Source organism: Vipera ursinii, assembly GCF_947247035.1.
Source record: "Vipera ursinii genome assembly, chromosome: 8".
NCBI classification, from domain to species: domain Eukaryota; kingdom Metazoa; phylum Chordata; class Lepidosauria; order Squamata; family Viperidae; genus Vipera; species Vipera ursinii.
This window is the reverse complement of record NC_139519.1, coordinates 5,076,034-5,102,968: the sequence shown is the minus strand read 5'-3', so window position 1 is coordinate 5,102,968 and position 26,935 is coordinate 5,076,034. Positions and strand designations below refer to the sequence as shown.

At 45.2% G+C, this 26,935-nt stretch overlaps 1 protein-coding gene across 1 annotated transcript; it reads right to left on the bottom strand.

Moving 5' to 3' along the window:
• Positions 1-2,508: 2,508 nt before the first annotated feature.
• On the bottom strand, positions 2,509-26,330 carry NCAPH (non-SMC condensin I complex subunit H; the record flags this gene model as incomplete). The annotated part of the gene is made up of 17 exons (XM_083368806.1): positions 2,509-3,015; positions 3,596-3,671; positions 7,833-7,918; positions 9,200-9,316; positions 10,931-11,110; positions 13,326-13,445; positions 13,618-13,740; positions 15,556-15,662; positions 16,667-16,815; positions 17,376-17,581; positions 18,113-18,204; positions 20,547-20,733; positions 22,708-22,829; positions 23,953-24,091; positions 24,670-24,762; positions 25,791-25,884; positions 26,098-26,330. The coding sequence occupies 17 exons, from the start codon at positions 26,328-26,330 to the stop codon at positions 2,956-2,958; spliced, it is 2,184 nt and encodes a 727-aa protein (XP_083224932.1). The 3' UTR covers positions 2,509-2,955.
• Between the last annotated feature and the right edge of the window lie 605 nt (positions 26,331-26,935).

Sequence of the window (26,935 nt, the reverse complement as noted above, 5' to 3'; positions counted from 1 at the left end):
GGGTTAGCTTTCTGCTCTCCGGGTGACAGTTTAACTGTGGATGTCTTGGACTTTTAAGTCAACTAACCTGAAAACTCCCAGACCTGAAGTCCAATGCAAAAGCACAGAGCCCCACCCTAGAAAAGGGGGCCTCACTTTAGCCTTTCTTTACAACGTAGGCCAGGGGTCTTCAAACTTGGCCCTTTTATGACTTGTGGACTTCAACTCCCAGAATTCTGTGAGTTGAAGTCCACAAGTCATAAAAGGGCCAAGTTTGAAGACCCCTGATGTAGGCCATAAAAACCCTTCCTCGGTAACCCACAACTTACAGCTGCCGTAATAATTAGATCCGGAAGCCTCAGAAAAGAAGCCGAGCCTGCCTCCAGCAATTAAGCCGTGTGAATCATCCAAGGGCTTAGGAACTTTCTAAGAAGAAGAGCCAAGTTAAACAAGAGAAAATGGTGAGTTAGTCATTAAAAAAATGAGATCAGGGAGGCCTGTGGAAAATTTCCTTTGGGGAACGAAAGACAAGCACGTGAAAGGGTATCAAGTTCACACACTCCGTCGGCTGCCAAGGGGAATGGAAAATTCCCCCAATTCCGTTTTTCCCACCGGTCATGTGGCCACATTTCTCTCCTCTCCCTTCCGTCCTCAGAAGGCTCATTGGCAAAACAGTCAAGGCTGATGGACAGGACGCATTTTTTTCTCCTTTTCCTTTTTGCAGTGCTGATTGCACAGGCTGTGAAATAATACACAAACAGTCGTGACTTGTTGATGGAGGAATGCTTGCTCCCTGGGAATCCTTAAGCATAAATATCATAATGAAAGTTCAGACTGGGAGCATGGCTATCCCCATCTCTGAAAGGGGCTTTCCAAGAAGAAGGAAGGGAGGGGTGGATTAAAACAGGGCTGGGCAATCATTTGGCCCACAGAGGATGACACTGGGAGGGGCTGAGCTCACCAAGCTGACGGAGAGGGGCATTAAATGTGTGTGTGTGTGTGTGTGTGTGTGTGTGTGTGTGTGTATAGATATATATACACATACATGCATACACATGTATATAAATACATACATACTATATATTCACTGTTGCAACTCTGAACAGTCACTAAAATGTTCTGAGTACTCTCTCTCTATATATATATATGTGGATGTCTTGGACATATATATATATATGTGTGTGTGTGTGTGTGTGTGTCTGTGTGTAAATTTTTAGATTGCTAACAAAGAATTAAAGGGAGACTGATATGCATTTCAAACTTATTTGTTTTCATCAGTCAGCCATACCCTTCTGAGATTCGAACCTGGGCTGATTGCACTTTAGGCAGTTGTTTTAACCTCTAGGCCACAAGCTCTATCTCACTTGGTTAGCTGAGAGGCAAGGGAGATATATATATATATGTAGGTCTTGGTGTATTCGGGTCTTTTCCCGTGTAAGATTGGGGGTGTCTTGGCGACATTTCGACGAGGTCCCACTCGTCATCTTCAGGCTGGTGTCTTTAGTTTCATGCTTGTGGGACCTCGTCGAAACGTCACCAAGACACCCTCAATCTTACACGGGAAATATATATATATATATCGTTTTTCACACAACCACTGTAGCATCCCCATGGTCACATGATCAAAATTCGAACACTTTGGCAACTGATTCATATTGACGATTGGTCCTGGGGCCACACAATCCCATTCTGCAACTTCTGTGAAGCAAAAACAATGGGGAAGTCAGATTCACTTAACAGCCTTGTGACTAACTTAACAATTGCCGTGATTCACTTAACAATTGTAGCAAGAAAGGTGGTAAAATGGGACAAGACTCACTTAACAAATGTTTCACACAGCAACAGAAATGTTGGGCTCAACTGTGGTCGTAAGTCAAGGACTACGTGTGTGTGTGTGTGTGTACACGGAGTGAATTTTTCCAAGACAGGAAGTCACATTTTCTTAGTCCTTTCTCAGTGGGGAGGGGAAACAGCTTTCCCTTATTTACATGAAGACCAGCTTATGTCTGCATCAGTGTAATTTCTCAAGAGTCTTTCGGCACAGAAATGTCCCAGCTGAAGGCTCCATAAATTGCAAACCACAAAGGAAACCTTAGGCTCTGCGTTGACAGCCTGACCAATTTTAACAGAAATAAGGAGATCGTATCTTGCATCAACCTAGCAGTTAGGTAACAGATTGTGCATTAGAATGTGATGAGATAATGTGGTTGTGCAACAGGACTTCCAAACTCTGTTTTCATTTAAGTCACCTGTCTGGCGCAACTTCCTTATTACTTGATGAAATCTCCCTACGAGGGAAGGTTTTTCTGGATAGGCTGCAAATTAAAATCTTGGGCTCTCACTGGTTGCATTTCCTGACATGCAGCAAAACTCTTCTCCGCTACGTCCCCCACCCACACGAAACTGCAGCGCAAGATGCAATAATCCAAACAAGACATGTGCATAAATTCAAGTCACTGGCTCTTCTGTCAAGAGGTTCAAAGCAAATTACAGTCATAGGCAGAACCGAACTAGTATAAGGTTGGGTTTATTTCTAAAAAAAAAAGATTTGTACAAATATATAAAATGACTTAAGACAATTATAAAACGACAGGAGAGAGGAACTGTAGAAAGAAAGATGGGAACATTTTCAGCGTGGGGAAAACTGAAGCGTGTTTTAAAAAGCAGATGCAATGCAGGTACCTTGATTGTGCCAAGAACACACACACACACACACACACACACGTGTGTTAAAAGGCTCCCCGCACTCAGGGTCAAAGAGGACAAATTCATGGGGAGTTAAAAGCACCCTGGCTCATTAAAAGACAAACAGATCTGATTGCCGAAATCATTTGCAAATCATACCCTGTTTGTCCCAGAAAGAACTGGTAGAATTAGGCAGAAGTTCCTGCCCTTCGCTTTATGAGCTGGAGAAAAGTCTCAAAGAACAGATAAATTCCCTCTTTGTGGAGGCCGGAGAACGTCAGATAGCACGGGTCAATCTTCTTGTAGCACTAAGACTTCAGACAAGTCTTGCACCCCTTGGAGTTTCAGGTTCTGGGGACAAGTAGGAAGGGGGGGGGGAAGAATAAAATGTCAAACATTAAAACTACCCACTCAAATGCAAGTTCCTTCTCAGCATTGTCAAAGGTTTCACCAACTGGTTAGCCAAGCCAGGAGAGATAGGCTGAATGGATCCTGTTCATCCCACATGACAGTCCTATTACAGGCAGTCCTCGACTTACAACAGTTCATTGAGTGACTGTTCAAAGTTACAACGGTGCTTACAAAGGGACTTATTCCCGTTTCTCACACTTACGACCGTTGCATCATCCACGTGGTCACGGGATCAACATTCAGATGCTTGGCAACGGGTTCATATTTATGACCACTGCGGCATCCCAGGATCACGTGATCCCCTTTTGCCACCTTCTGACGAGCAAAGACAATGGGGAAACGACCACCTTACTAAATGAACAACTGCAGTGATTCGCTTAACAACTGTGGCAAGAAAAGTCATAAAAGGGAGCAAAGCTCACTTAACAAATGTTTCACTTAGCGACATAAATTTTGGTCTCAGCTGTGGCTGTCAGGCGAGCCCCAGCTGCATTTGAATTACTGGGGGTATTGCACTCACCTTTTCATTAGCCAAGTGCAAGAGGCAGGCAAACGCCAACGGTACAGAGAGGTTTTTTGCCATCGTGGAAGGCAGGCTGCAAGACAGAACAAGGTGGGACGGGAAGCAAGGAAGAAATAAAAACACTTTCTCCGCCTGGGTTTTCTTATTGCCACTGCCCCCCCTCCCAAAAAAAAACCCCATCAGACTTTTTAAAGTAGACACATCAAACAAATTGGTGTATTGACAGAGGAGAATATTTGTAGCTCAGAGCTGAACGGAGCGGTCCTTGGTGAACTCTGAGCCTGGTAGTTTTCTTGCAGACGTTTCATGACCCAACCAGGTAACATCGTCAGTGCTAGAAGGGAGAGGCGGTTTGTGGAGAGGAGGAAAAGAACTGTGAGGTCCTCGGTGCTTTCTGAGCTTGGCTGTTATTTAGCAGACATTTCACTACCCAACTAGGTAGCGTCGTCAGTGCTACAGCGCTGATATTTACATACTGTAGCACTGATGATGTCATGAAACATTTGTAAGAAAACCAAGTTCAGAGAGCACAACATTGTTGTTAGTTGCAAAGTCGTGTCCAACCCATCGCGACCCCATGGACAACGTTCCTCCAGGCCTTCCTGTCCTCTACCATCTTCTGGAGTCCATTTAAGCTCACGCCTCCTGCTTCAGGGACTCCATCCAGCCACCTCATTCTCTGTCGTCCCATTCTTCTCTTGCCCTCCACCTTTCCCAGCATGAGGCTCTGCTCCAGTGAGTCCATTAGGTGGCCTTTGAGTTTCAACTTCAGGATCTGGCCTTCTAAAGAGCAGCAGAGAGCACAAAGGACCTCTCAAATTGGTGTATTGTGTAATTCAAAGCATCTTGACAAGAAACAAGCTTCACGGTGGCAAATGATGTTTCCTTTGCAATATAAGTAGGAAGTACATTATTGAATTTAATTTTTTCATCTCCAGGGGGGGGAAAAAAGGAAAAGCATGAATCTAAAAAGATTTCAAGTTCTATCCCTGAAGAGAGCCCAGAACTTGCAATTAGCACAACACTTTTGAGGGACTACCTGTTTAGGGATGCTTGTCCCTTTACCTTGGGAAGAAGAGCGATGTTGTGCATCCCATCTGCTAGAGTTACACCTGGCAGATCCAAGAGAAGGGCCTTCTCTGCTGTGGACCCCACCCTGTGGAACATCATCCTTGAGAGGCCCCCTCCTCGATTTGTTCCAGGGCTGTGTCAACAGGCTTGGGGGGGGGGGGGTCGCAGGGAAATTTAATAAGGTGGTTACATTAAGATCTAATGGTCCTACCTTTTAATTTATTTATATAAGAAAACTTATATGGCTGCCCAACTCACTTTTGGAGACTCTGGGCACCTTACAAGGATAAAACCCTAAAAGAAAAAGCTACTACACTCCCTGAGGTGTATACACCGTGTGTGTGTGTAGGCGTGTGATAACAATCACATGAGCCATTTGATTAAATAATATTGATTTTTAATTATGGAATGGCTTTAATACTGTTATTTTATAGCTTGCTACCCAAAGCGAACAAAACTGTGTATAGTCAAGGCCATGGTCTTCCCAGTTGCAATGTATGGCAGTGAAAGCTGGACCATAAGAAAGGCTGAGCGCCTAAGAATTCAGGCCTTTGAGCTATGGTGCTGGAGAAGACTCCTGCGAGTCCCTTGGACTGCAAGGCGATCAGACTGGTCAGTCCTAGAGGAGATCAACCCTGACTGCTCTTTAGAAGGCCAATCATGAAGTGAAAACTCGAATCCTTTGGCCACCTAATGACAAGGAAGGACTCACTGGAGAAGAGCCTAATGCTGGGAAAGATTGAGGGCAAGAGAAGAAAGGGACGACAGAGAAGGAGGTGGCTGGATGGAGTCACTGAAGCAGTAGGTGTGAGCCTAAATGGACTCCAGAAGATGGTATGGGACAGGAAGGCCTGGAGGAATGTTGTCCATGGGGTCGCGAAGGGTCGGACATGTCTTCACAACTAACAACAACAACCCAAAGCCACGTTTTGTGAGATGGGCAGCCATTCACATACGATAAATACATGTGTCAGGTCCTATGGGAACACTGCCATTCTGGGGGCGAGGGGGGAGCGCTCCTGGTGAATTTAAGATTGTTTCTATCTTGTTTCCACTTCTGCTTTGATGTGTTTGCCTGGGAATCAGGGAGCGGGGAAGTAGCCCTGGTTTGACTCCTCTCCGGAAACTCCTGCCTGCTATCAGGGTCGTGGTGCCAGGGAACTTGTTATCACCATTTCAGCTCGGAGTTCTCACAACAACTTCACACCCCCGGACTGGCTCCTCATGGACCAGGACACTGGGGAGGGGTTTGAGCAATGGGGAATGAATTTGCCTAATAATGTTTTCGCACAGGAACTTCAGATTCCGCCTGTCTTCTTTGCAATCGCTTTCTCTCAGTAAAAAAAATTCCTTTTGAAATAATGCTTGCTTCGAGAGTTGAGCTGTCTTGAGGGATTAGCTGAGGCAGGACCTTACGACGTGAATAGAAGGCAGCACCCAGCACCAAGGTTTGCACTCTCAACAAGTGTGGCTACCGTACTTTTAAACTTTGGCGATGACCTCGAGCGTCACAAAAACTTTTTTCAGGCCAAGGAGATCGCCTCTCCCACAATGAGCCTGCCCAGTTATCTGATCAGCCAGAGAATGAACTGGAAGATTCCCCTGCTACCTAAAGCTCACTTTGTTGAAAAATGGAGAAGACGTCTCTGGTTCGACTCCCAGAGCATGGCGCGATTTCCACAGAGAAGTGCGTTTGGTCCAGAGTTTCCCATAGTGTAGGAAAACAACAAAAACAGCCCTTTTCTCCGGGTTTTTCTCCCTGCTTTGAGCGGGAGGTTTGGGATAGAACAGGGGTCCTCAACTCCCGGTCCATGGACTGGCAGCGGTCCGCAGGATGCCAGCAACCGGGCCATGCAAACAAGCGAAGCCCCATCTGCAGCACATGAAACCAGGCCCCCTCCGCTCCGTGGGAAAAACGTTCCCCGTGGAACTGGTCCCTGGTGCCCAAAAGCTTGGGGGCCGCTGGACTAGAAGACCTCCAAGCTTGTCCTTTCCAATCCTGTTTTTCTGTTCTTCTGCTTGCTCAATCTGAATTCTTTTAATTTTGATGTAGATTCTACTGAATTTACTACTGTGCGGTCGCATTTTATGCAGGTAGTCCTCGACTTACAATAGTTCATTTAGAGACCGAAGTTACAGCGGAACTGAAAAGAAGTGACTTATGACCATTTTTCACACTTAACGGCTGTCGCAACATCCCCATGGTCACATGATCAAAATCCAAAGGCTCGGCCATGGACGGCTGCAGCGCCCTGGAGTCGTGTGATCCCATTTTGCAACCTTCCGACAGGCAAAGTCAACGGGGGAAGACAGATTCACTTACTCACTGTACTGCTAGCTTAACAACCGCGGCGATTCATTTAACCCAAAGACTGCAAACTGGGACAAAACTCAGTGAACTGTCTCAGTTAACAGCATGAATTTTGGGCTCAATTGTGGTCGTAAGTCAAGGGCTCCCTGTAATTTGCTTTCTTGTTATCAGCTGCCTTGAGCTGGGGCATAAATTATTAAAGAAGCAAATGTGCAAAGAGTCCTTCTGTAATGGCCAGACATATTAATTCTCTAAAAGGCAAGGCTGGCTGATAAAAGGACAAATTATTCCCCAACCTGGGTGCAGACAGAGAAATTGTCAATCCGTTCACATCAGGTAAATGGTCCTCTGTAGTACTCTGACCTCCTGTGGCTTGCCCTAAGCTCCACGGGGTGGACTTGTTTCAAAAGCCGTGGTCTACCCTAGAGAGGAGTGTATCTCCATCTCACTTCCTGGTATTTGACAAGAGTTTTGATACCCTGGGACAGACATGTCAAACACAAGGCCCGGGGGCCGGATCCGGCCCGCGAAGTGGTTTCATGCGGCCCGCGAAGCCATCCTGGAAACAGTGAGGGAACGGCCCCCACTGCCTTGGCCCTGGCCCAGAGACCCTCCTCCTGCCAGAGACCCTCAGATCTGTCCCACTCCTGCCCAGGCCCCCATGGGCACCCTTGATGCGAATGATGTAGAGCTGGCCACGCCCACCCAGTAGGCCATACGCACTCTAGCCACGCCCACACAGTAGGCCACGCCTACCCAGGCCACACCCACCCGGCCCCCTGAGGGCAACCGCAATGCTGATGCGGCCCTCAATGAAATTGAGTTTGACACCCTTCCTGCCCTGGGAAATACCTGTGAAGTAGGTCCGTGGTGATGCTGCTGAAGGCCTTTGAGCCTCTGACCGATAAAGAGTTGACTTTTTTCTCTGGCCCTTCAGTCTGCAGAGGGAACATTCAAACAAAAGCAGTCAAGTCATAAACCTTCCAGGCAGGACTTGTTGTGTTCTGATTTCTGTACAGGTTGTCCTCGACTTACAACGGTTGGCTCAGTGACCGTTCAAAGTTACAACGGCATTGGGTGACCATGTTTCACACATGGAATGGTTTCCTACCTGGGCAGACTTAAGATGTGTAGACTACAAATGCTGGAATTCCTCAGCCATCGTGTTGAAAGGTTCACACATCTTAAAAGTTGCCAGGGTTGCCATGGTGCGTAGGCGAATAACCTCCCAATGACGTAAAGCAGTAGTGGAAAAGAAACTTTGAACGAGCAGCAGAATGGCAGGCTGCAACTGGACCTAGCACCTGAAGGCAGGACAAGAAGCAACAGGTGGAAGCTTAACAGAGAGAGATGCAACCAGGAACTAAGCAGAAATTTCCTGACAGTGAGAACAATTAATCAATGCAATAGTTGTCTCCTGGCACTGTAGGTGCTCCACTGCCGGAGGTTTTGAAGAAAAGATAGGATAGGCATTTGTTTGGGATGGAATGAGGTCTCCTTATGGGCCAGAAGATCTCTAAAGCCCCTCCAGCCCTATGATTCTATGTAATTTTATAGAATTAGCCAGGAAAATGAAAATAATAATGATAATAATAAAGTTGGAAGGGACCTTGGAGGTCTAGTCCTGTTCAGGCAGGAAACTCTATACCATTTCAGACAAATGGCTGTCCAGTCTCTTCTTAAAACGTCCAGTGTTGGAGCATTCAGAGCTTCTGGAGGCAGGTTGTTCCACTGATTGATTGTTCTCACTGTCAGGAAATTTCTCCTTAGTTCTAGGTTGCTTCTCTCCTTGATGAGTTTCCATCCGTTGCTTCTTGTCCTGCCTTCAGGCGCTTTGGAGAATAGCTTGACTCCCTCTTCTTTGGGGCAGCCCCTGAGATATTGGAAGGCTGCTATCACGTCCCCCCTCGTCCTTCTCTTCATTAAACTAGACAGACCCAATTCCAGGAGCCGTTCTTTATATGTTTTACCTCTGCTCCCTTATCATCTTTGTGGATTACTCTCTTCTGGAGATAATCGCTAATCTTGTAATACTGTCTATTGAAGCGAGGAGGAGCAACGTTCCAAGAAAATAAAATTTTGCAGTTCTTCTTTTTGCAAAGTGGTGATTAAAAGTGTGCGGTTACTGCCTTAAGAAGCAGAGTTCAGAGAAAGTCAACTAAGATACCGAAGGAGAAAACAAGAACAACAACAACAAAACCAGATCTCCTCTTGTGTACCTCTCCCTCGGCCTCATTCTTTGGGACTTCTGTCAAGAGGTGCCACATGCTCTGTTTGAGCTTCTTCATGTCCATCCTTTTGGCGGTTTTTGCATATTGAATGTCTATTTTGTTCACCTGGAATCCAAAATTAGGCAGAGTTAAAAGAGTCGTAATAACCAGAGACAAATCTGCCACCCTAACCTTTCAAAGTACTGCTGTTCCATATAGCCTGCGGGAGGGCCTTATTTAAAATGAATAAATCTGCTTTCTAGAGGAATAAGCATACAGAATGAGAAAACTAATGTAGAAGTAGGTTTTGAGCTAGTTTCTTATCACAAAAAAGCAAGTCTCTCTCAGCCTGGCCCAGATGAGAAGAGCATGGAATTCCCAGAAGACATCCTATCCTGTCCAGCTACGAAGAAAGGGAAAGATGAGCCATACCTTCCACTAACTTAAACACAAGTAAAGATACAGGATTTCCCTCTGCAAAGATTGTAAAGGATTGGAAGGAGCTGTTGACATGAAACCAGGTCAAGCTTGTCCATATACAATAAACTCAACAGGAATGCAAGATAAAGCTCGGATTCGTAGGCGAAAACTGCTTCTCTATGTGTTCTCTCACTTCGGATTCGAGAGCTTGGATCTGGTTAAATAACATCTATTACGCTACAGCTAGTCCTCGATGTATAACTTTAGGTAAAGGTAGTTTCCCCCACACACGCGTGCTAGTCGTTTCTGACTCTAGGGGCCGGTGCTCATCTCCGTTTCAAAGCCGAAGAGCCAGCGCTTGTCCGAGGACGTCTCCGTGGTCACGTGGCCGGCATGACTAGATGCCAAAGGCGCACGGAACGCTGTTACCTTCCCACCGGAGTGGTCCCTATTTTTCTACTTGCATTTTTACGTGCTTTCGAACTGCTAGGTTGGCAGAAGCTGGGACGAGTAACAGGCGCTCACTCTGTTACGCGGCACTCGGGATTCGACCCGCCAAACTGCCGATCTTCTGATCGACAAGCTCAGCGTCCTAACCCACTGAGCCACCGTGTCCTTTTTTTGACGTATAACTACAACTACAATTGAGCCCCAAATTACTGTCGCTAAGCGATACCGTTGTTAAATGAGTTCCCCCCCCCATTTTACAATCTTTCTTGATACCCTTTTGTCGAATGACTCACTGCAGCTCTTAAGTTAGTAACATGGCTGTTAAGTGAAGCTGGCTCTCCCGTTGACTTTGCTTGTCAAGAAGGCCACAAAAAGGAATCACATGACCCCGGGACACTGCAGCTGTCATAAATACATGCCAGTTGCCAAGCATGCAAGCTTTGATCATATGGCTGTGGGGATGCTGTGAAAAACAGCCAGAGGTCACTTTTTTCAGTGCTGTCGAGGACTAGCAGTAGCACTTATATACCGCTTCACAGGGCTTTACAGCCCTCTCTGAGTGGTTTTATAGAGTCATCATATTGCTCCCCCAACCATCTGGGTCCTCATTTTATTGACCGCAGAGGGATAGAAGGCTGAGCCCCCATCAGTACTGATTTCCCGGCTGTGGGCAGAGTTGGTCTGCAATACTGCATTCTAACCACTGTGCAGCTTCCCCATAGCTAGACTATGGGTAAGTCACAGGAAGATCTTCAACCCATCATCAAGTCAGGTTGTGTATAACCTTTTCCCAACCCGGCTGTTCCAGATACTAATGGGGAATTTGGGGAGACACAGTTTTGGGACTGTGCATTCCAAACTAATACTTGCCTTTTGAGGCTCAGCTACCATATTGGCTTCACCGTAGGTGGAGATTTGAAGCCCTTTGACCTTTCCATCAAGTTCTCCATCTTGGTCCTCTCCACCTGTAGGATTGGCTGTCATTTCAAACATCCCTCCTTGACCTATAAAGTTCACAGTGCCGTTTTCATCATCACTGTCATCATCACCCTGGACAGAAAGAAGAGGTGGGGGTGGGGGTGGAATTAACAGGAGTGCAGGCGAGTTTTAGAGTTCCACAGTGTCTCTTTCTAAGTCAGAGAGATCTAGAAAAGAAATACGGGTAGTCCTCCACTTAGGACCACAACTGAGCCTAAAATTTCTGCTGTTAAGTGAGACGTTTATTAAGGGAGTTTTGCCCCATTCTACGATCTTTCTTGCCACGGCTGTTAAGTGAATCGCCGCAGTTGTTAGCAAAACGGTTGTGAAGTGAATCTGGCATCCCCCTTGGCTTTGCTTGTTGGAGGGTTGCAAAAGGTGATCACATGACATCTCCCCTCTCCCCCCCCCGGACACTGCAACCGTCGTAAGTAGATGCCAGTTTCCAAGCACCCAAATTTTGATCACATGACCACAGGAATGCTGCAATGGTCATAAGCGTGGAACGCAGCCATGTCGCTTTCTTCAGTTTCATTGTAACTCTGAGTGGTCAGTAAATGAATGGTTAAAAGTCGAGGACTACCTGTACGGCAGATGTATCTCTACTAATTAGTATGTCTCAAAGGAGGAAGATTTGGCAGGATTACAATTGTTGGAAGAGAGCTTTTAAAAAAAAGAGTTTTGCCAAAAAATATTTTGAGCATCCACAACTCTTTGTTTGTTACTGTGCTCCCATGTGCCTCTTGGTAGACATTATCTTATGAGCATCCAAAAGGAACCCGTGGTATAAAAAATGTCGGGTATCATGTTAACAAGATTTGAAAAGTTCTGACTTTCAAAAGCCTTTCAGACCTCTAAGTTAAACACTCAGTTTTCTGTGGAAAAATTGTTCCAAGATTCTGGGAATCCTCGCCTCCCTTTTCAAGCCGTTTATTATTGGTTCAGACTCGGAACAGTCAGGCTGACTGGACATAAAAAAGAGGTAAACTCCCACAAAAGCTGGAAATTCTCTGCTTCCCAGCTCTGCCCTAAAACCACTTCCATCGCAAAAATCACAACAAGCAGCCCCGAAAAGAGAGACTTCTGCTTGCCTTGAACGAGGAAGGAGTCATGCCGAGGCTCTTGGCCACTAAAGACGTCTGGATTTTTTTCCCCATTTTTTTCTCGAAATACAGATTTCAATGTGTAAAGAAATTAAAATAAGAAGCTAGCTCGATACAAAGAAAGGTGCCGCCACTTAGCACAACCTTTTTTCCCCAGATGTATAGCAATACAGGTAGTCCTCGACTTATAACCATTCATTTAATGACCGTTCAAAAGTTACAACAGCAGTGAAAGAAGTGACTGCTGGCTGCTTCCCACTGCTCACTCTCATCGCAGCGTCCTCAGGGATCGAAATTCGGGCCCTTGGCAATCGGCATGCACCTCTTTGTGTGTGTGTGTGTTGTATTGTGTTGTGATATGATTGTCATTTGTGAATCTCCCACCCAGCAAACCTCTGACCAGCAAAGTCAATGTGGGAAACAGAATTCATTTAACGATTGCACGATTCACTTAAGTGTAGTGATTCACTTAACAAGCGTGGTAAAAAAAAGGTAGTAAAATCACTTAACAACTCACTTAACAACCACCCTGCTAAGCAACAGACATTCTGGTCCCAGTTGTGGTCATAAGTCAAGGACTACCTGCACTGCACAGCAACTCTTAAGCTTCTCTTCTGAAATGCAAACCAAGTGGGATTATTCGTCCTCCTGTTAGCCCAGTTCAGATTCCAAGTCCAGCGGTCCCCAACCTTGGTGGCTCGGCTGGGGGGGGGGGAGGGCAACTGGACCCCGCAAGCTGCGGGCCAGCATGCGTGTGCATGCAGCCCTTGTGCGAGTGGTGGGGAGGGCATGCGCGCAGCTCGACTTGCACAAGTGGCGGGCTGGCACACATGCACGTGTCTGCCGGCCCACCGTTCTCGCTTGTTGCGTTGTCCACGTGCACTCCAGGCAGCCACCTGCGTGGCCTAATCCCGAATAGGCCAGGGCTGGGTAGTTGGGCTGTGGCCCAAGGTTGGGAGCCCCTGGCCAGGTGGTGATGCCTTTTTAAGGTTTTCCAGCTGACGCTGTAACAAGTGAGACCTCTGTCCTTATTATCAACATTAAAATCCTCCATTATTTCATTACCAATCCTATCTAAATCTTGCCACTTTCAGCCACCAATTTTTATAGCTTCCAGCCACCAATTTCCGGTAAGAAAGTATGGTGGTCAAACACAGAGCAGACTTCTTATTTTTACAACTCACCTGTGCCGCGGGACAGAAGTTAGAGGTATCGTTGGGATTGTTGTAATCGTATTCTCCAACTTCATCATCATCATCATCGCCGTGACTGGGTGAACAGCCCCGAAGTGACATCTTCGATAGCTGTAGAAGCAAAATAACTTGAAAGAATAACGGCAGCTGCTAACTAACGAAAAGAATGGATCCACCAAGGCATGCTGGCTCGGGCAGAAAACCTCTTAGCCAATCTTCGGCCCAAAGGAGCAGGCTGTAAGCATCACTGCCAAGATTCTTACATTGAACGAGCGGATCTTACCCTGATTTGTGGTTTGAGGAACAGCCGAGTGAGGTTGTCTGGATCGTAATGGAAGTCTGCTGGGAGGGTGTTGCTTTTCTTGTTTTGGCTTTCCAGGGTGGACTTGGACAGAACCGTAGCTGCCTGTTTTAGAAAACCAGAAACGTCAGAAACCTCCTCTATGGGGAAGGCTGTACAAGCTTTATCTTAAATCACACTTTGCACTGACTTGGTCCCTGCAGATTTGACTCTGCTAGTTGTTGCTGATTATAGGGAGTGGTGCTCTTCCCCATTTCAAGGGCCGCTGAGCCAGTGTTGTCCGAAGACATTTCCGTGGTCATGTGGCCAGCATGACATCACAGAGCACGGCTACACACACCCCACCACCAAAGTAGCACCTATTTATCTACTCGCAATTGCTTTCGAACTGCTAGGTTGGCAGGAGCTGGGGCGAGAACGGGAGCACATTCCGTCGCATGGCGCTCAGATCTCAAATCTGGGCCGCTGGCTCTTAACCAGTGAGCCACCACATCGCCCTGATTTAGATTTGACACGTGCAAAATTTCATTCATTCCCAGTGCAAACATCAGCTATAAATGGATTTCAATTCGCAGGCTAGCCAATATCCAAAAAAAAAGAAAAAAGAAAAAATAGATGAGGCATATTTTGACTAAAGCATTGCAACAGAGATTATTCTGTGCTCAGAGTCTGTTAAGCCATGGATTCGAGACTGAAGCTCAGGTGCTGAAGGAGCAGAAAACGTAAACTCCAAGGGCAACGTAATTTGCCTATCGGGCAGTTTTTGTCGTGGCATCCAACGGGCTTAAATAAAAACTAAAGAAAGGTATGGGGAGGTGTTTGCAATATTGGCAACGTAGATGGCCTGCCACAAGTCAGAAATAAATTGAGTTTTAAAATGTGTTATTGTTTCTTGATTAGGTGTGGAGCTGCTTTGCTTGCAAATCATAGCAAAATGAACGCAGGCAAAAAGTTCAGGAGTAGAAACAATTCTTCTTCTGAGCTGTGACACCTACGGGATAGTGATAAGTCTTTTACTGGGAGTCAGATTGGGAATCGAAGCCATGATGACTCCACCTGAGGGCATTCTCCGTAGCTCAGTGCACTGACGGCGATTTAACAGGCAAGCCATGATCCTGAGCAGAACTGCCAGGTAGCAAGAAGGCTGTGCTGGCACCTCTCCTTTCCAACAACTGATTTCCCACTCTAGGAAATCAGAACGTTAACCATCTCCAAGCAGGTTGCCAGAACACAGCCCAGAGGAAACTTTTCTTTCCTTCAGGCAGGAGGGGCAGACAAAACAAACAGAGGATGTGGTAGGGGTCTGTCCACAGGAGGGCAGTATATACACTTACAATATTGATCTCTGACAACTCAGGTATTGAAGACACCGGATACATTAGTGTTGCTTGCAAACTGTACTCCAAAAAAGGGCTGCTAATTTAGATCCTTATTTAAAACTACCAGTTAAAAAATATTGGGGCACCCTGGAGAGTAAGAGTTGGAAGGAACCTTGGAGGTCTGCTAGTCCAACCCCTCTTTTCAAGCAGGAGGCCCTATACCAGGGGTAGGCAACCTTGGCTCTTTTATGACCCGTGGACTTCAACTCCCAGAATTCCTGAGTCAGCCACGCTGAGGGGAAAGGGAGAGGTTTCCAAGCTGAGCCATGCTGGCTCAGGAATTCTGGGAGTTGAAGTCCACGGGTCATCAAAGAGCCAAGGTTGCCTACCCCTGCCCTATATCATTCCACGCAAAGGACTGTCCAGCCTCTTCTTGACAACCTCCAGTGATGGAACACCCACAACTTCTGGAGGCAGGCCGTTCCACTGATGAATCGTTGTCACAGTCAGAAAATTTCTCCTTAAGTTCTAGGTTGCTTCTCCCTGTAATGATTTCCCACCCCTTGCTTCTTGTCCTGCCTTCAGGGAAAAAAAAACCTACCCGGGTTTTGCAGAAGTAAACTTCAAAATCAATCTCCTCGTCAAAATTGATCTCAAAGGCTTTCTTAGTCATTTTCCTTTTACTGACTCTTTGAGAGCTGGCATCACCTGTGCAGATGACAGAAGACACAATGCAAACACGATGGAAGGAGGTTTCTTGCTCTGCCTTAAAATATTAAATCTTCTGGGGTTTTTTTTTAATGTGGCTGCATGTAGGCATGAACAGTATTGTTTCGTAAAAGTGAACTCCAATTGTCTTTGAGCAGGCAACACAAAAATGGCACTTTCAAAATAATTAAAACATGAGGTATAGCTCTACTCTGACCTCCCAATCCTGATTGTGATGTGAGAAAATAAACAATTACAGCGGATCGGAAATGCAACCACCACACATTTATCTATATGCTCTTAAGCTAAAATGAGATATACCGTGATACCATTTCTATTACAGAGTAAGAGATCAACATAAACTCTACTGCAGGGGTGTCAAACTCAATTTCATTGAGGGCCGCGTCAGCATTGCGGTTGCCCTCAGGGGGCCAGGTGGGTGTGGCCAGGGTGGGCGTGGCCTACTGGGTGGGCGTGGCTAGAGTGCGTATGGCCTACTGGGTGGGCGTGGCCAGCTCTACATCGTTCGCATCAAGGGTGCCTATGGGGGCCTGGGCAGGAGTGGGACAGATCTGAGGGTCTCTGGCAGAAGGAGGGTCTCTGGGCCAGGGCCAAGGCAGTGGGGGCCGTTCCCACACTTTCCAGGATGGCTTCGCGGGCCGCATGAAACCACTTCGCGGGCCTTATCTGGCCCCCGGGCCTTGTGTTTGACATGTCTGCTCTACTGTCTATTACAGAATATGCTTTGATAAACTTCAGGCAGCAGCATCCAGAGCACAGAGCGTTATTTTGAAAAGGGGAGTGTGCATGTGTGAACTCACAGGCACTCACACGCAGTACAGATGAAACAGAAGAAGAAAATAGTAAAAGAGGTCCGACAGACTCAAACCACAGGAAACAGTAACAGATAAAAGATTGCGATTCTTCATAAATTTAGGAGAGGCTACAATTAACTTTGACTGCTGGACGCTTGACAATCCCTCCCCAACCTCTGTCCACCGTACCTTTATGGCGTGGTTTAAAACGCCAGTGCTCTGGGCCTGCCCACATGGACATAATTCGGGGGCTGAAGTAAGAATACTCGCTGGGGTTCATGGACAGCTGCAGACACATGGACCCAATATCCCCTTCCCTTACTGAAGCCAGTTTTTCTCTGTAAGAAACAGATTTAACACTAGTTTAAAAGAGTGGCCGTTGCGTCTTCAAGTGTGCTGTGCAGGTAGCCCGTGACTTAAAACAGTTTGCTTACTGACTGTCTGAAGTTACAACGGCGCTGGAAAAAATGACATGGCTGTGTTTCATACTTACAATCACCACAATATCCCTGTGGTCACATGGTCAGAATTCAGATGGCCGGCAACTGGCATGTATTCCTGACAGTTGCTGTGTCCTGGGGTCACGTCATCCCCTTTTGTGACCCTCTGACAAGCAAAGTCCATGGGGAGGCCATGTTATTAACCTAACGATCAATTCACTGCGGCAAGAAAGGTCGTAAAGCGGGGGCAAAACCCACTTAACCAATGTCTCGCTTAGCGACAGAAATTTGGGGCTAAGTTATGGTCGTATGTCAAAGACCACATGAATAACATGCATGTTTTGTTTTTTTTACAAATGTTGTTCCTGATCATTTTTCAGGGAAGACAACAAGCAGCTCTCTTTAACAACCTGTCAAGAGCACCGCCCCCACCCCCAAATAGCCCAAGAAGGACATGCCTTGAGTGCTTCGGTGTTATTCGGTGTGCCTCCATCTTCTCGGAGAATTCACCGAGATCTCTCGCCATCGTCTTGTCCAGAACGTCAGCATCAAAATCATCTTCCATTCCGTCCTCAACAAATTCCTGGGGGTCGTTGTCAGCCTCTGTGTTGATATCAAACGCCTGGTCACTCTTCTTGAATTTATCCAGTAGGGCAGAGACTGACTGAACACAAAACAACATTTTAAGGGTTGTTTTTTTCTTTCAAAATGACAGTCAAAAGCTAACTGTACAACGCTAGACTCTAAATAGTTATAGAATAGTAGCACTTAGCAATAGCACTTAGACTTTAGAGCCCTCTCAAAGCGATGTACAGAGTCAGCAACTCTGGGTCCTCATTTTACCGGCCTCGGAAGGATGGAAGGCCGAGTCAACCTGGAGACGGTGAAGATCGAACTGCCAAACTGCTGGCAGCCGGCAGTCAGCAGAAGTAGCCTGTAGTACTGCATTCTAAGCACTGCGCCACCATCGTAAGTAATGATAAAGCTGAGAAAAGCCAAATTTCACTGCAAGGTTCAAGCTGTCTTAACTTAAACATTTCGGAATAGAATCTCTAGAAACAAGATTTGATAAGAAACCCAGTAGCCCACGAGATGGTGGCATCTCCTGGACATAAATGAAAAAAAAATGTTGAACTAAATATAAGATTACTATGACAACTTCTTCTGATATAAAGCAGCAACCAAATTTGTGTACCTCGTTGTGGGTTTCACTGTTCCACTGAGTAAACAGGAAGCCAGACAATGAAGGGCAAATGGCAGACTTTTCAAGACATCGCAGAAGAATGGCTAGATACGATAGCAAAAAGAAGGGAGTTCAGAAAGAAATCTGAGATTAAAAGCTGTTAAAATCTTATATGTCAGCGAGCTTTCCAGTATACCAGCGGTGTCAAACTTGCAACGTCATGTAACGTGTCACGACGTATAGTGACTTTTTTTGCCGTTGCTGGCAATGGGGTAGGCGCGGTTTCGCTATGATGCATCCAGCCCGTGGGCCGGCACTTTGACACTCCTGCAATATACAAAGGTCCTTTCCTATACAGGTAGACCTTGACTTACGACCACAATTGAGCCCAAAATTTCTATTGTTAAGCGAAACATTTGTTAAGTGAATTTTCCCCCATTTTTAATACCTTTCTTACCACAATGGTTAAGTCAGTCACAGCAGTCGTTACATTAGTGACACGGGTGTTAACCGAACCTGGCTTCCCTACTGACTTTGCTTGTCAGGTCGCAAAAGAGGATCACGTGACCCCGGGACACTGCGACCGTCATAAATGCGAGTCAGTTGCCGAGCGTCTGAATTTTGCTCACATAACCTTGGGGATGCAGCAATGGTTGTAAGTGTGAAAAATGATCATGTCACTTTTTTTTTAGTGGCGTTGTAACTTTGAACGATCGCTAAATGAACTGTTGTTAAGTCGAGGACTACTTGATGTTGAAATAGGGGGTCAGAATGTATTTCTTTCCTGCTTTTATCTAAGCAGAATTTCCAGAGATCGACTTGTTGCCTTTGCCAGTTTTGACCATTTTTTCATACTTAAGACCATTGCAGCATTCCCACGGTTACGTGATCAAAATTCGGGCATTGGCAACTGGCAGGTTATTTACGATGTATATAGAGTCCCGGGATCATGTGATTGCATTTTGAACCTTTCCAGCTGGCTTCCAACAAGCAAAGTCAATGGGGGAAGCCAGATCTGCTTAACAACCGCATATTTACTGCCCAGCTGTGGTGATTCGCTTAACAACTGTGGCAAACAGATTGTAAAATGGGGCAAAACTCACTTAAGAACTGCCTTGCTTAGTAGCGGCTAGCTTAGCACGGCTGGCTGGGGATAGCTGGAAGCTGTCGTCCACAAGTTGCCAGGTTGGACCCGAGTGAGATCTTCAAACTCTGCTGAGCACTAGTTACAACCGTTCCTCCCAGTTTGGACCTTAAAGTCAGGGTCACACAGCGTGCTGTGATTTGTTGGCTAGGTCTATACAACATGCTCAGACACAAACCATGCAACCACGTTCTGGCTTACCACAATGTGTCCGAACTGGGCAATAATGTGGTTTAATTTTGCCTAAGAGATTGCCGGCGGACGACACCCAGGGATAGGGCCTTCTCAGTGGGGGCGCCTGCCCTTTGGAACCAGCTGCCAGTGGAGCTGAGGACTGCCCCCGACCTCCGTTCATTCCGCCGGGACCTGAAGACCTGGCTCTTTGAGCTCTCTGGCCCAGGCTGAGGATTAATCTTATTTTAACTGGGGTTTTATTTATGCAGGGACAAACATAATTCTTTTTAAATTTGTTTTTAACTTTTGTATCTTGGTTTTTAATTACCCTGTAAACCGCCCTGAGTCCTTCGGGAAAGGGCGGTATATAAATGTAATAAAATAAAATAAAATAAATAAATAAGAAAATGTTCAAACTTTGTGGACACGACGTTATATAAATCCAGCCACTTGTGATTTGTAAATCATTACTAAAGCAACCATGGCTTAATATAATGTGTGAACTCTGAGAAAGCCAGAGAGATTCTTACAGGCAGTGTAACACAATCAAGTTGGGTTTACAAATAATCCTTGACCACAATTGAGCCCAAAAGTTCTCTTGTCAAGCAAGATAAAGTTGCTAAGCGACTTTTGCTCCATTTTACAATCTTTGTTTGCACAGTGGTTAAGTGAATCACTGCAATTGCGATGTTAGTAACGGTGGTTAAGTGACTCTGTCTTCCCCCATTGATTTTGCTTGTCGGAAGGCCACCCAAAATGATCACATGACACTGGCCACTGCAACCGTCATAAATACATGCCAGTTGCCAAGCGTCCAAATGTTAATCATGTGACCACAGGGATGCTGCAAAGTTTGTAAGCATGGAAAACAGCCCTTTTCTCACTGCCGTTACAACTTCAAACGATGACGGAATGAATGGTTATACGATCAAGGACTGCCTGTATGACCTTGAAATAAAAGTTTGAACATTAGTAACTTGGAATGACAGCAGGGGAGGAAAAAGAGAGGTGAACACCAGTTATTTCCATTGAACGACATTTAGGGTTTGTCCTTCTTGCTCCGTATCAAACAAACTCAAAACAAACATTGTAAGTACAATCGTTTGCTCCCAATTTTTCATGCCTTACATTTTAAATCAGTCACATTCACAGGAGAAGAACTTGGCATCTCAGAAGTCACAGAAGACAGAGGAACAACCATGGAATCGAACAGGACTTCGCTGAGGTAGCTGTGCGTGTGAAGTGTGGTAAGGAACACTCCAGCTGTACTGCATTCATCAAAGGACGAGGTGGTTTTTTGGAACATGGGATCACTCTGCAGAAAAAACCAGGAAAAACTGGAAGTGGTAGCTGAATTAAGAGACAATCCTACCTCCCAACCTCTGAATCCTCTCTCCCTCCCCATCTTTTCACTACAATTTTATTTTGATTGTAATTTCCATTTTATTGTTTTAGAAATATTCATCTGTTAGGATTTTAATGTTTTAATGCTGTCAGATGCCCAGTCATTTTGATATGAGATGGGTGGCAAAACAAATTTAATAAACAAACACCCACATTTAAATGTCAGTTGCCAGGTTGAAAAGCTGGCTGAACTACCCCTGACCATTCATTTGCTTGGGCCCGTACAATTAGCTCAATATCAATCAACCCAGATTGTCCTCTTAACTCTCTTCTCCGCTCCATTGCCGCAACAATGGGGCTGCCCTTGAGGACCACCCGGAGGCTTCAGCTGGTGCAGAATGCGGCCGCGCGGGTTGTGATGGGGGTTTCCCGATACTCCCACATAACACCTCTACTCCGCGAGCTGCAATGGCTCCCAGTTGCCCTCCGGGTGAGATTCAAGGTGCTGGTGATGACCTACAAAGCCCTAAATGGCTTGGGTCCGGGATATTTGAGGGATCACCTGCTGCCGGCATCAAGCTCCCTTCGTCCTGTGCGCTCCCACAGGGAGGGTCTTCTCAGGGTACCGCCGGTAAGAGATTGCCGGCGGACAATACCCAGGGGGAGGGCCTTCTCTGTGGGTGCGCCGGCCCTTTGGAACCAGCTGCCTGTAGAGCTTAGGACTGTCCCTGACCTCCGTTCATTCCGCCGGGACCTGAAGACCTGGCTCTTCGAGCTTTCTGGCCTGGACTGAGGGTATTAATTGGGGTTTTAACTGGTTTTAACTAGGTTTTTTATATTCAAGGTTTAATATAATCATTTTCATTGTTTTAACTTTTGTAATTGTAGTATTGTTTCTTTTAAAAAACCTTGTGAACCGCCCTGAGTCCTACGGGAGAAGGGCGGTATATAAGTCTAATAAACTAAACTAAACTAAACATAGCGTAGGCCAAGCCAGGGCAAAGATGAATATGTGACTTCTTTTCCAATTCTGAAGCTTCTCTGGACAGGGACACTTGCTGGCTGAAAGGCAGTTCGGCATTCACTATAATGGGCCTGCCTTAAGTCCAAGCTATGCCCTGGACTGACTCTGCAGACAAGGAGCGGATCCTGAAAACATGTGGTTTTCCATTTTCCCTGGGCCAGGGCAAAGATGAATAGGTCTGCATATTCTGTTGTGTTTGCAACTGTTCTTGCATCAACATTCTCAACAACATATAAAATAGACCTGAACGTAGTTTTAAAAGTATAAATATGTATGCCCTTTGGAAAACAATGGTACCATGAATATTGATGATACTTGTGTGTCGACTCCCATTTGGCCAATAAAGAATATCCCTATTCCTTGGGGAAAAAATCATATATTCCTATAGTTGTATATAATCAACCCAGTGATGTCCCGTTGTCTGCGATATCAGGAGGGAGGGCTGACTTGTGTAAACGTTACCTTGCTCTCCTGCATTTACTTTTAATGATATTAAGGGGTAAAGAGGGCTTAAATTGTTGTTTGCCCTGCCCATAAGTGGGAAAACATCCTTCTCTGTATCAAACACAGAGCCCATCAGACTTAAAAGAAGCAGAAGTATCTCCTTTTCGCTACCAGAAAATCATAAAATTGAGCGCCAACTTTTTATTTTTTTCATCCCATTTTTATCCCGCCCTTCTCCGAAGACTCAGGGCGGCTTACAATCTAAGCACAAATCAACTTGGCTGATAGGGACGCAGGCTGCTTCTTCAATGGTCAGAAGGGCAGTTCTAACATGATGGCCCCAGAAGAGCACAGCCTTTCTGCCTCTCCATGGCCCGTCCTTCACACCTTCTGTTTCTGCAACCAATCTTGTACATACTGTCCCTGTGTAAGGCATCAATGCAGGGACAAGGAAAGTCATTTTCACAGACCTCTCACCTCACACTTGCGATCCGTCTCGGAGACATTGATGTTATTCAAATTTTGTTCAATGGTTTTGTACAGGGGCTTCCTCTTAATTGAAGGCTTCTTAGAATGCTCCAAATCCTCCTTTCCGCCACCTAGAAAAAGGGAAGTCCAGGGGCCCCGAGTGGAAATTTTCTGCAGCACTTTAGCCAAAGCTTGCTGAAACTATTGTCAAATACGATGTAGTGCGAAAATCCAACATCCCAGCTATTGGTGTGTTTTTTTTAATTCACTTAATAGGAGAAAAAAATATGCTTTCAAGCAAAACTCATTATCCAAATTCTGCTTTGGGGGCCCTAATACAATACTACTGTGAAAAATAATATGGTGCCCGTTAACAACGCTGCTCCAGTGCTGAGTTGGGTCTGGATCTTGCATGTGTTATTTGCAAGAAAAAGTTAAAACTTTTCTATTACTTTTGCTTTTCTGCTCCAGAGGTGACACAAAGCAAAGCCTCTCTCCTATATCTGAAGTCAGCAATTGACAGCTCCGGGGTTGCAAACAGCCCAAACCCTAGTCAAAAATGGATGACACAATTTCCTTTCGTTTTGAAATGGGAATCTACATTGTTGTGCCATTTTAAAGATCTGACTTAACGTAGTTAAGGAAAACAGAAAAAGCAAATCCCCCTTAAAGCAATAAAAATTTTTCAAGAATCCTGTGTCCTTTATATTCATGACACAGACCACCCATTTTGCTTTCTGCCTCTCTCAGTCTGAAGATAGGTGTCCCAAAGGTGCCCAAAGGTTTCCCAATATGATTTAAATATCATACTTGTTACCAAAATAGTTGGTTGAAGACATTGGACTGTGCTGAAATGGACAGACTTACATTGAGGATCAAAGAGAAAGAAGATACAGAATATTTTCAAACAGCCATTTTATCAATGGTTGGGAAAAATGTAATTTGTATTATTAAGCAAACAAATTAACCCAGACAACACAATGTTTATTAAGCACTAATCAAATGTAATAATGGAAAATTAATTTTAAAAAAATTGGGGAAAAAAATAGATGGGTTGATCCAATTTGCTCGGTAAAGTGAATGTGACCTGCTGCAATGCTCCAGGTTTTTTGTTCTGATGTTCAAATAAGCAAAGGAAATGACAAAAAAAAATTCCTACAAATAGGAGAGAAGAATCTTAGGGAGCGAGGAGAGGCTTCCAAGAGCTAAGCTATTCCAAATTATAGGCTCTGTTAATGGCAACAAAAGGCCCACCTGTATCCTGGTTATTCTCATTCTCGGCCGCTGCAGAATCTCTGCTCAGCCCTCCAAGGACGCGATAAACATCTGCATGGACAGCATCCACTCTCACTGCATAGATCTTTGTGCTGGCATCTAGGGTACCAGCTGCTACCTGTAAAAGCAAATTTAGAGAAATGAGATAGACCCCAACCTGGGGCTAGAGTTTATAAATGTCTTTGAGTTAATAGCCAAAAGAATACAAACAGAGCTTCTATTCTCTGCCTTTTCTTTTCTCCTCTGCCTGTTCATTTGGAACTAGGGCTTTCAAAACCAACATGGAAGATCAGCTTCATTTAGAAATAGGGCCAGGAATATTAGCCATTGTTTTCATATTTCAACAATATTGCAGTCTTTCCTTGAACATACAATAGGCCCCAGGAGTCTCAGAAGCAAACAGAATGTAGACAAATCCCCCTGCTTGTAGGGTGGGGGAGATGGCTGATCTTTATTTCCTACAGCAGACTTCCAGATATATTTGTTCCATAAATGGCACAATCTCTAGCATACTGCCCAGGTATTGGAAGGGGCGGGCTCTTCCGAAAGGAATGTAACCAGCAGGAAAGGGTAGTTTTGTGTTCATCACAGTTTTTCAAGCCAGTCATGCACAACAAGCAGTATGAAAGATAACCCAGCATTTGCTGTTCGTATTCTATGTACATCAAAGTAAGCCGAATTAGGGAAAAAACCAACCTTGAAGTTGGTGACTTCAGAATCTTTCTGCTTGAGTATTTCAGTCATATAGTCAATGAGGTGTAAGCCAAATGCATTCTTTGTGGTGATTTTCTGGAAAGAAAGACACAATTAAAGGTGGTGAACAATATGTTTTAACAATGCCTACAACGGTGTGCATCACCAAGCTCAAAAAAGTTCGGCACTCTCACCTCTGAAATACCAAGCCATAATCTTAAGATGTTGGATTTCTTGCCTAAAATTGAGTAGCACCCCTCAATATGAAATGCCACCAATAGTTAGGACTATAAGTGAACCACAACAAAACTATCACAAGCCCTGCCTTAAAGAGAGGGAGGGTAGGGACTTAAGCTGGATATAGGCCTGGGTTTCTGAAGATCCTGCTGGGGCAATTAATTTTCCCAATGGGCCACGTCAGAAACTGTTGTTGAGGGCCAAACCAAAAGGGTGTGAAGGTGTGTTGGTATGAGTGCACAAACATACATAAATTGAAAAAAAAAAAAGCAATCGCCTTTATAAAAAAAAGAAATCCATACAGGTGGCTCAGGTCTGTGTTAGGCCCTTCCTTATTTTGAGATTTCATTATATATACCCTGTGTTTTTCAGGCACAACATTTTTTAAAACTTGTTTTGATTTATTGTTTTACAATAAAGAAACCTAAGAAAGTTTGATGCAGCAATTAAGTTGCTAGAGCAGAACCGAAGAGACTGGGAATTCTGGTCCTTCCTTGGGCATGAAAGCTGCACGGGTATTTATTTAGCGTGTGGCATATCATACATGGACCACCAGTATATTTTAACACGGAAGCAATATATATATTAACAGAGCTGCACATGTGTCCTTGTACCGGATACTCTGTCTCAGACCACTCACCCCACAGAGATGCTGCTCTGGAGGAAAAAAAAATAAATAAGAGGGAGCATTATGTGAACAGACTTGAATTCTACAAAACAAAAGTGGATATCATACACACATATATCAATAAAAAAAGTCACAATTCCTGCAGTCAAGTGAAATGCCAAAAATGTTGCGAGCTTTCATGGAATACACAGTCCTAATGGTAGCAAGTCTGAACAGTTCTTTTGTACAGTTATGAGTAGCGAGCAGAAGTTTAACTCACATTTTCTGCTGAAAGCTTGACACACGTGGAGTAATGATCTGCAATCTGAGTATTGGACAGTTGTGGGATTGCTGGCAGCGATGTCTCTGCTTGCCTACAAGACAAATGCAGACATATGGACTTTGACAAGGCTCTCTCTCTCTCTCCATCCATCCATCCTTGAAGTGGCCCATTTCTGTAAACTAATCATGCTTACAGCTCCTTAAAAGCTTCAAATCAAATCCTAATCTCCATTGCGTATTCTAGTGCAATGGCACAGTCACTTTTTTTGGGCAGGTGTGTTTATGTGTGTAAAAATTGCTCTTACTTGTTAACTGGAGACTGTATGGACAGAGGCGATTCAGTGCTAAACTGTAGATCCAACACTCTGGAGCGTCTCCGCTGTTTCCTCTCCCGTTCATCATCGTTCTGTGGGCAGTTCTGCAGCACTGGGGTGCCAGAGGCACTGAGCGGCTGTCGCCTGGTGCCAGGGGATACAAACTGACTGTCGGAAGAGGCATCACCCTTGGAGCCAGCAGACTGTGGTGTTGAAAAGCTCATGATCACTAGCAAAAAAATAAACATATTCAGACTGAGGTTCTAAGCTGATAGGCCAGGAATCCAGACCATTTACAATTAGACTGGAAATTTGTAGGCCTAGGGCACAGGTCTCCAACCCGCGGCTCCGGAGCCGCATGCGGCTCTTTCAGCCGTCTCCTGCGGCTCCCAGTCCTCTGCCATGTGCAGTCCAAAAAAAAGTGGGACTAAAAAAGTTCAAACAATCAATTCAAATATGCAGGGTAGGTGCATATCTCGCACATGCGCACACATTTTTTGCAGCTCCCAGTTTTTCCTTTTGTGAGGGAAACGGTTCCGAGTGGCTCTTTTACTGTTTCAGGTTGCTGACCCCTGGCCTAGGGAAAACATTCAGCAATCCTCACTTCTGACAATGGTGGATAGGGTGCTGGAACTGAGCAGCTGTCAGCTGCCACCTTGTGTTGGTTTGTGTGCTTTGCTAACATGCAGTCCTAACTGCCATGAACTCTGGGGAGGGTGGAAGGGAGGGGGAAAGCGAAAGTAACTTCTGTATCTCCCTGAGATGCTGCTTCAAGGACAACCTGCTGGGAGAAGAAGGCAGCTGTAAACCAACATACATTTGAAATGTC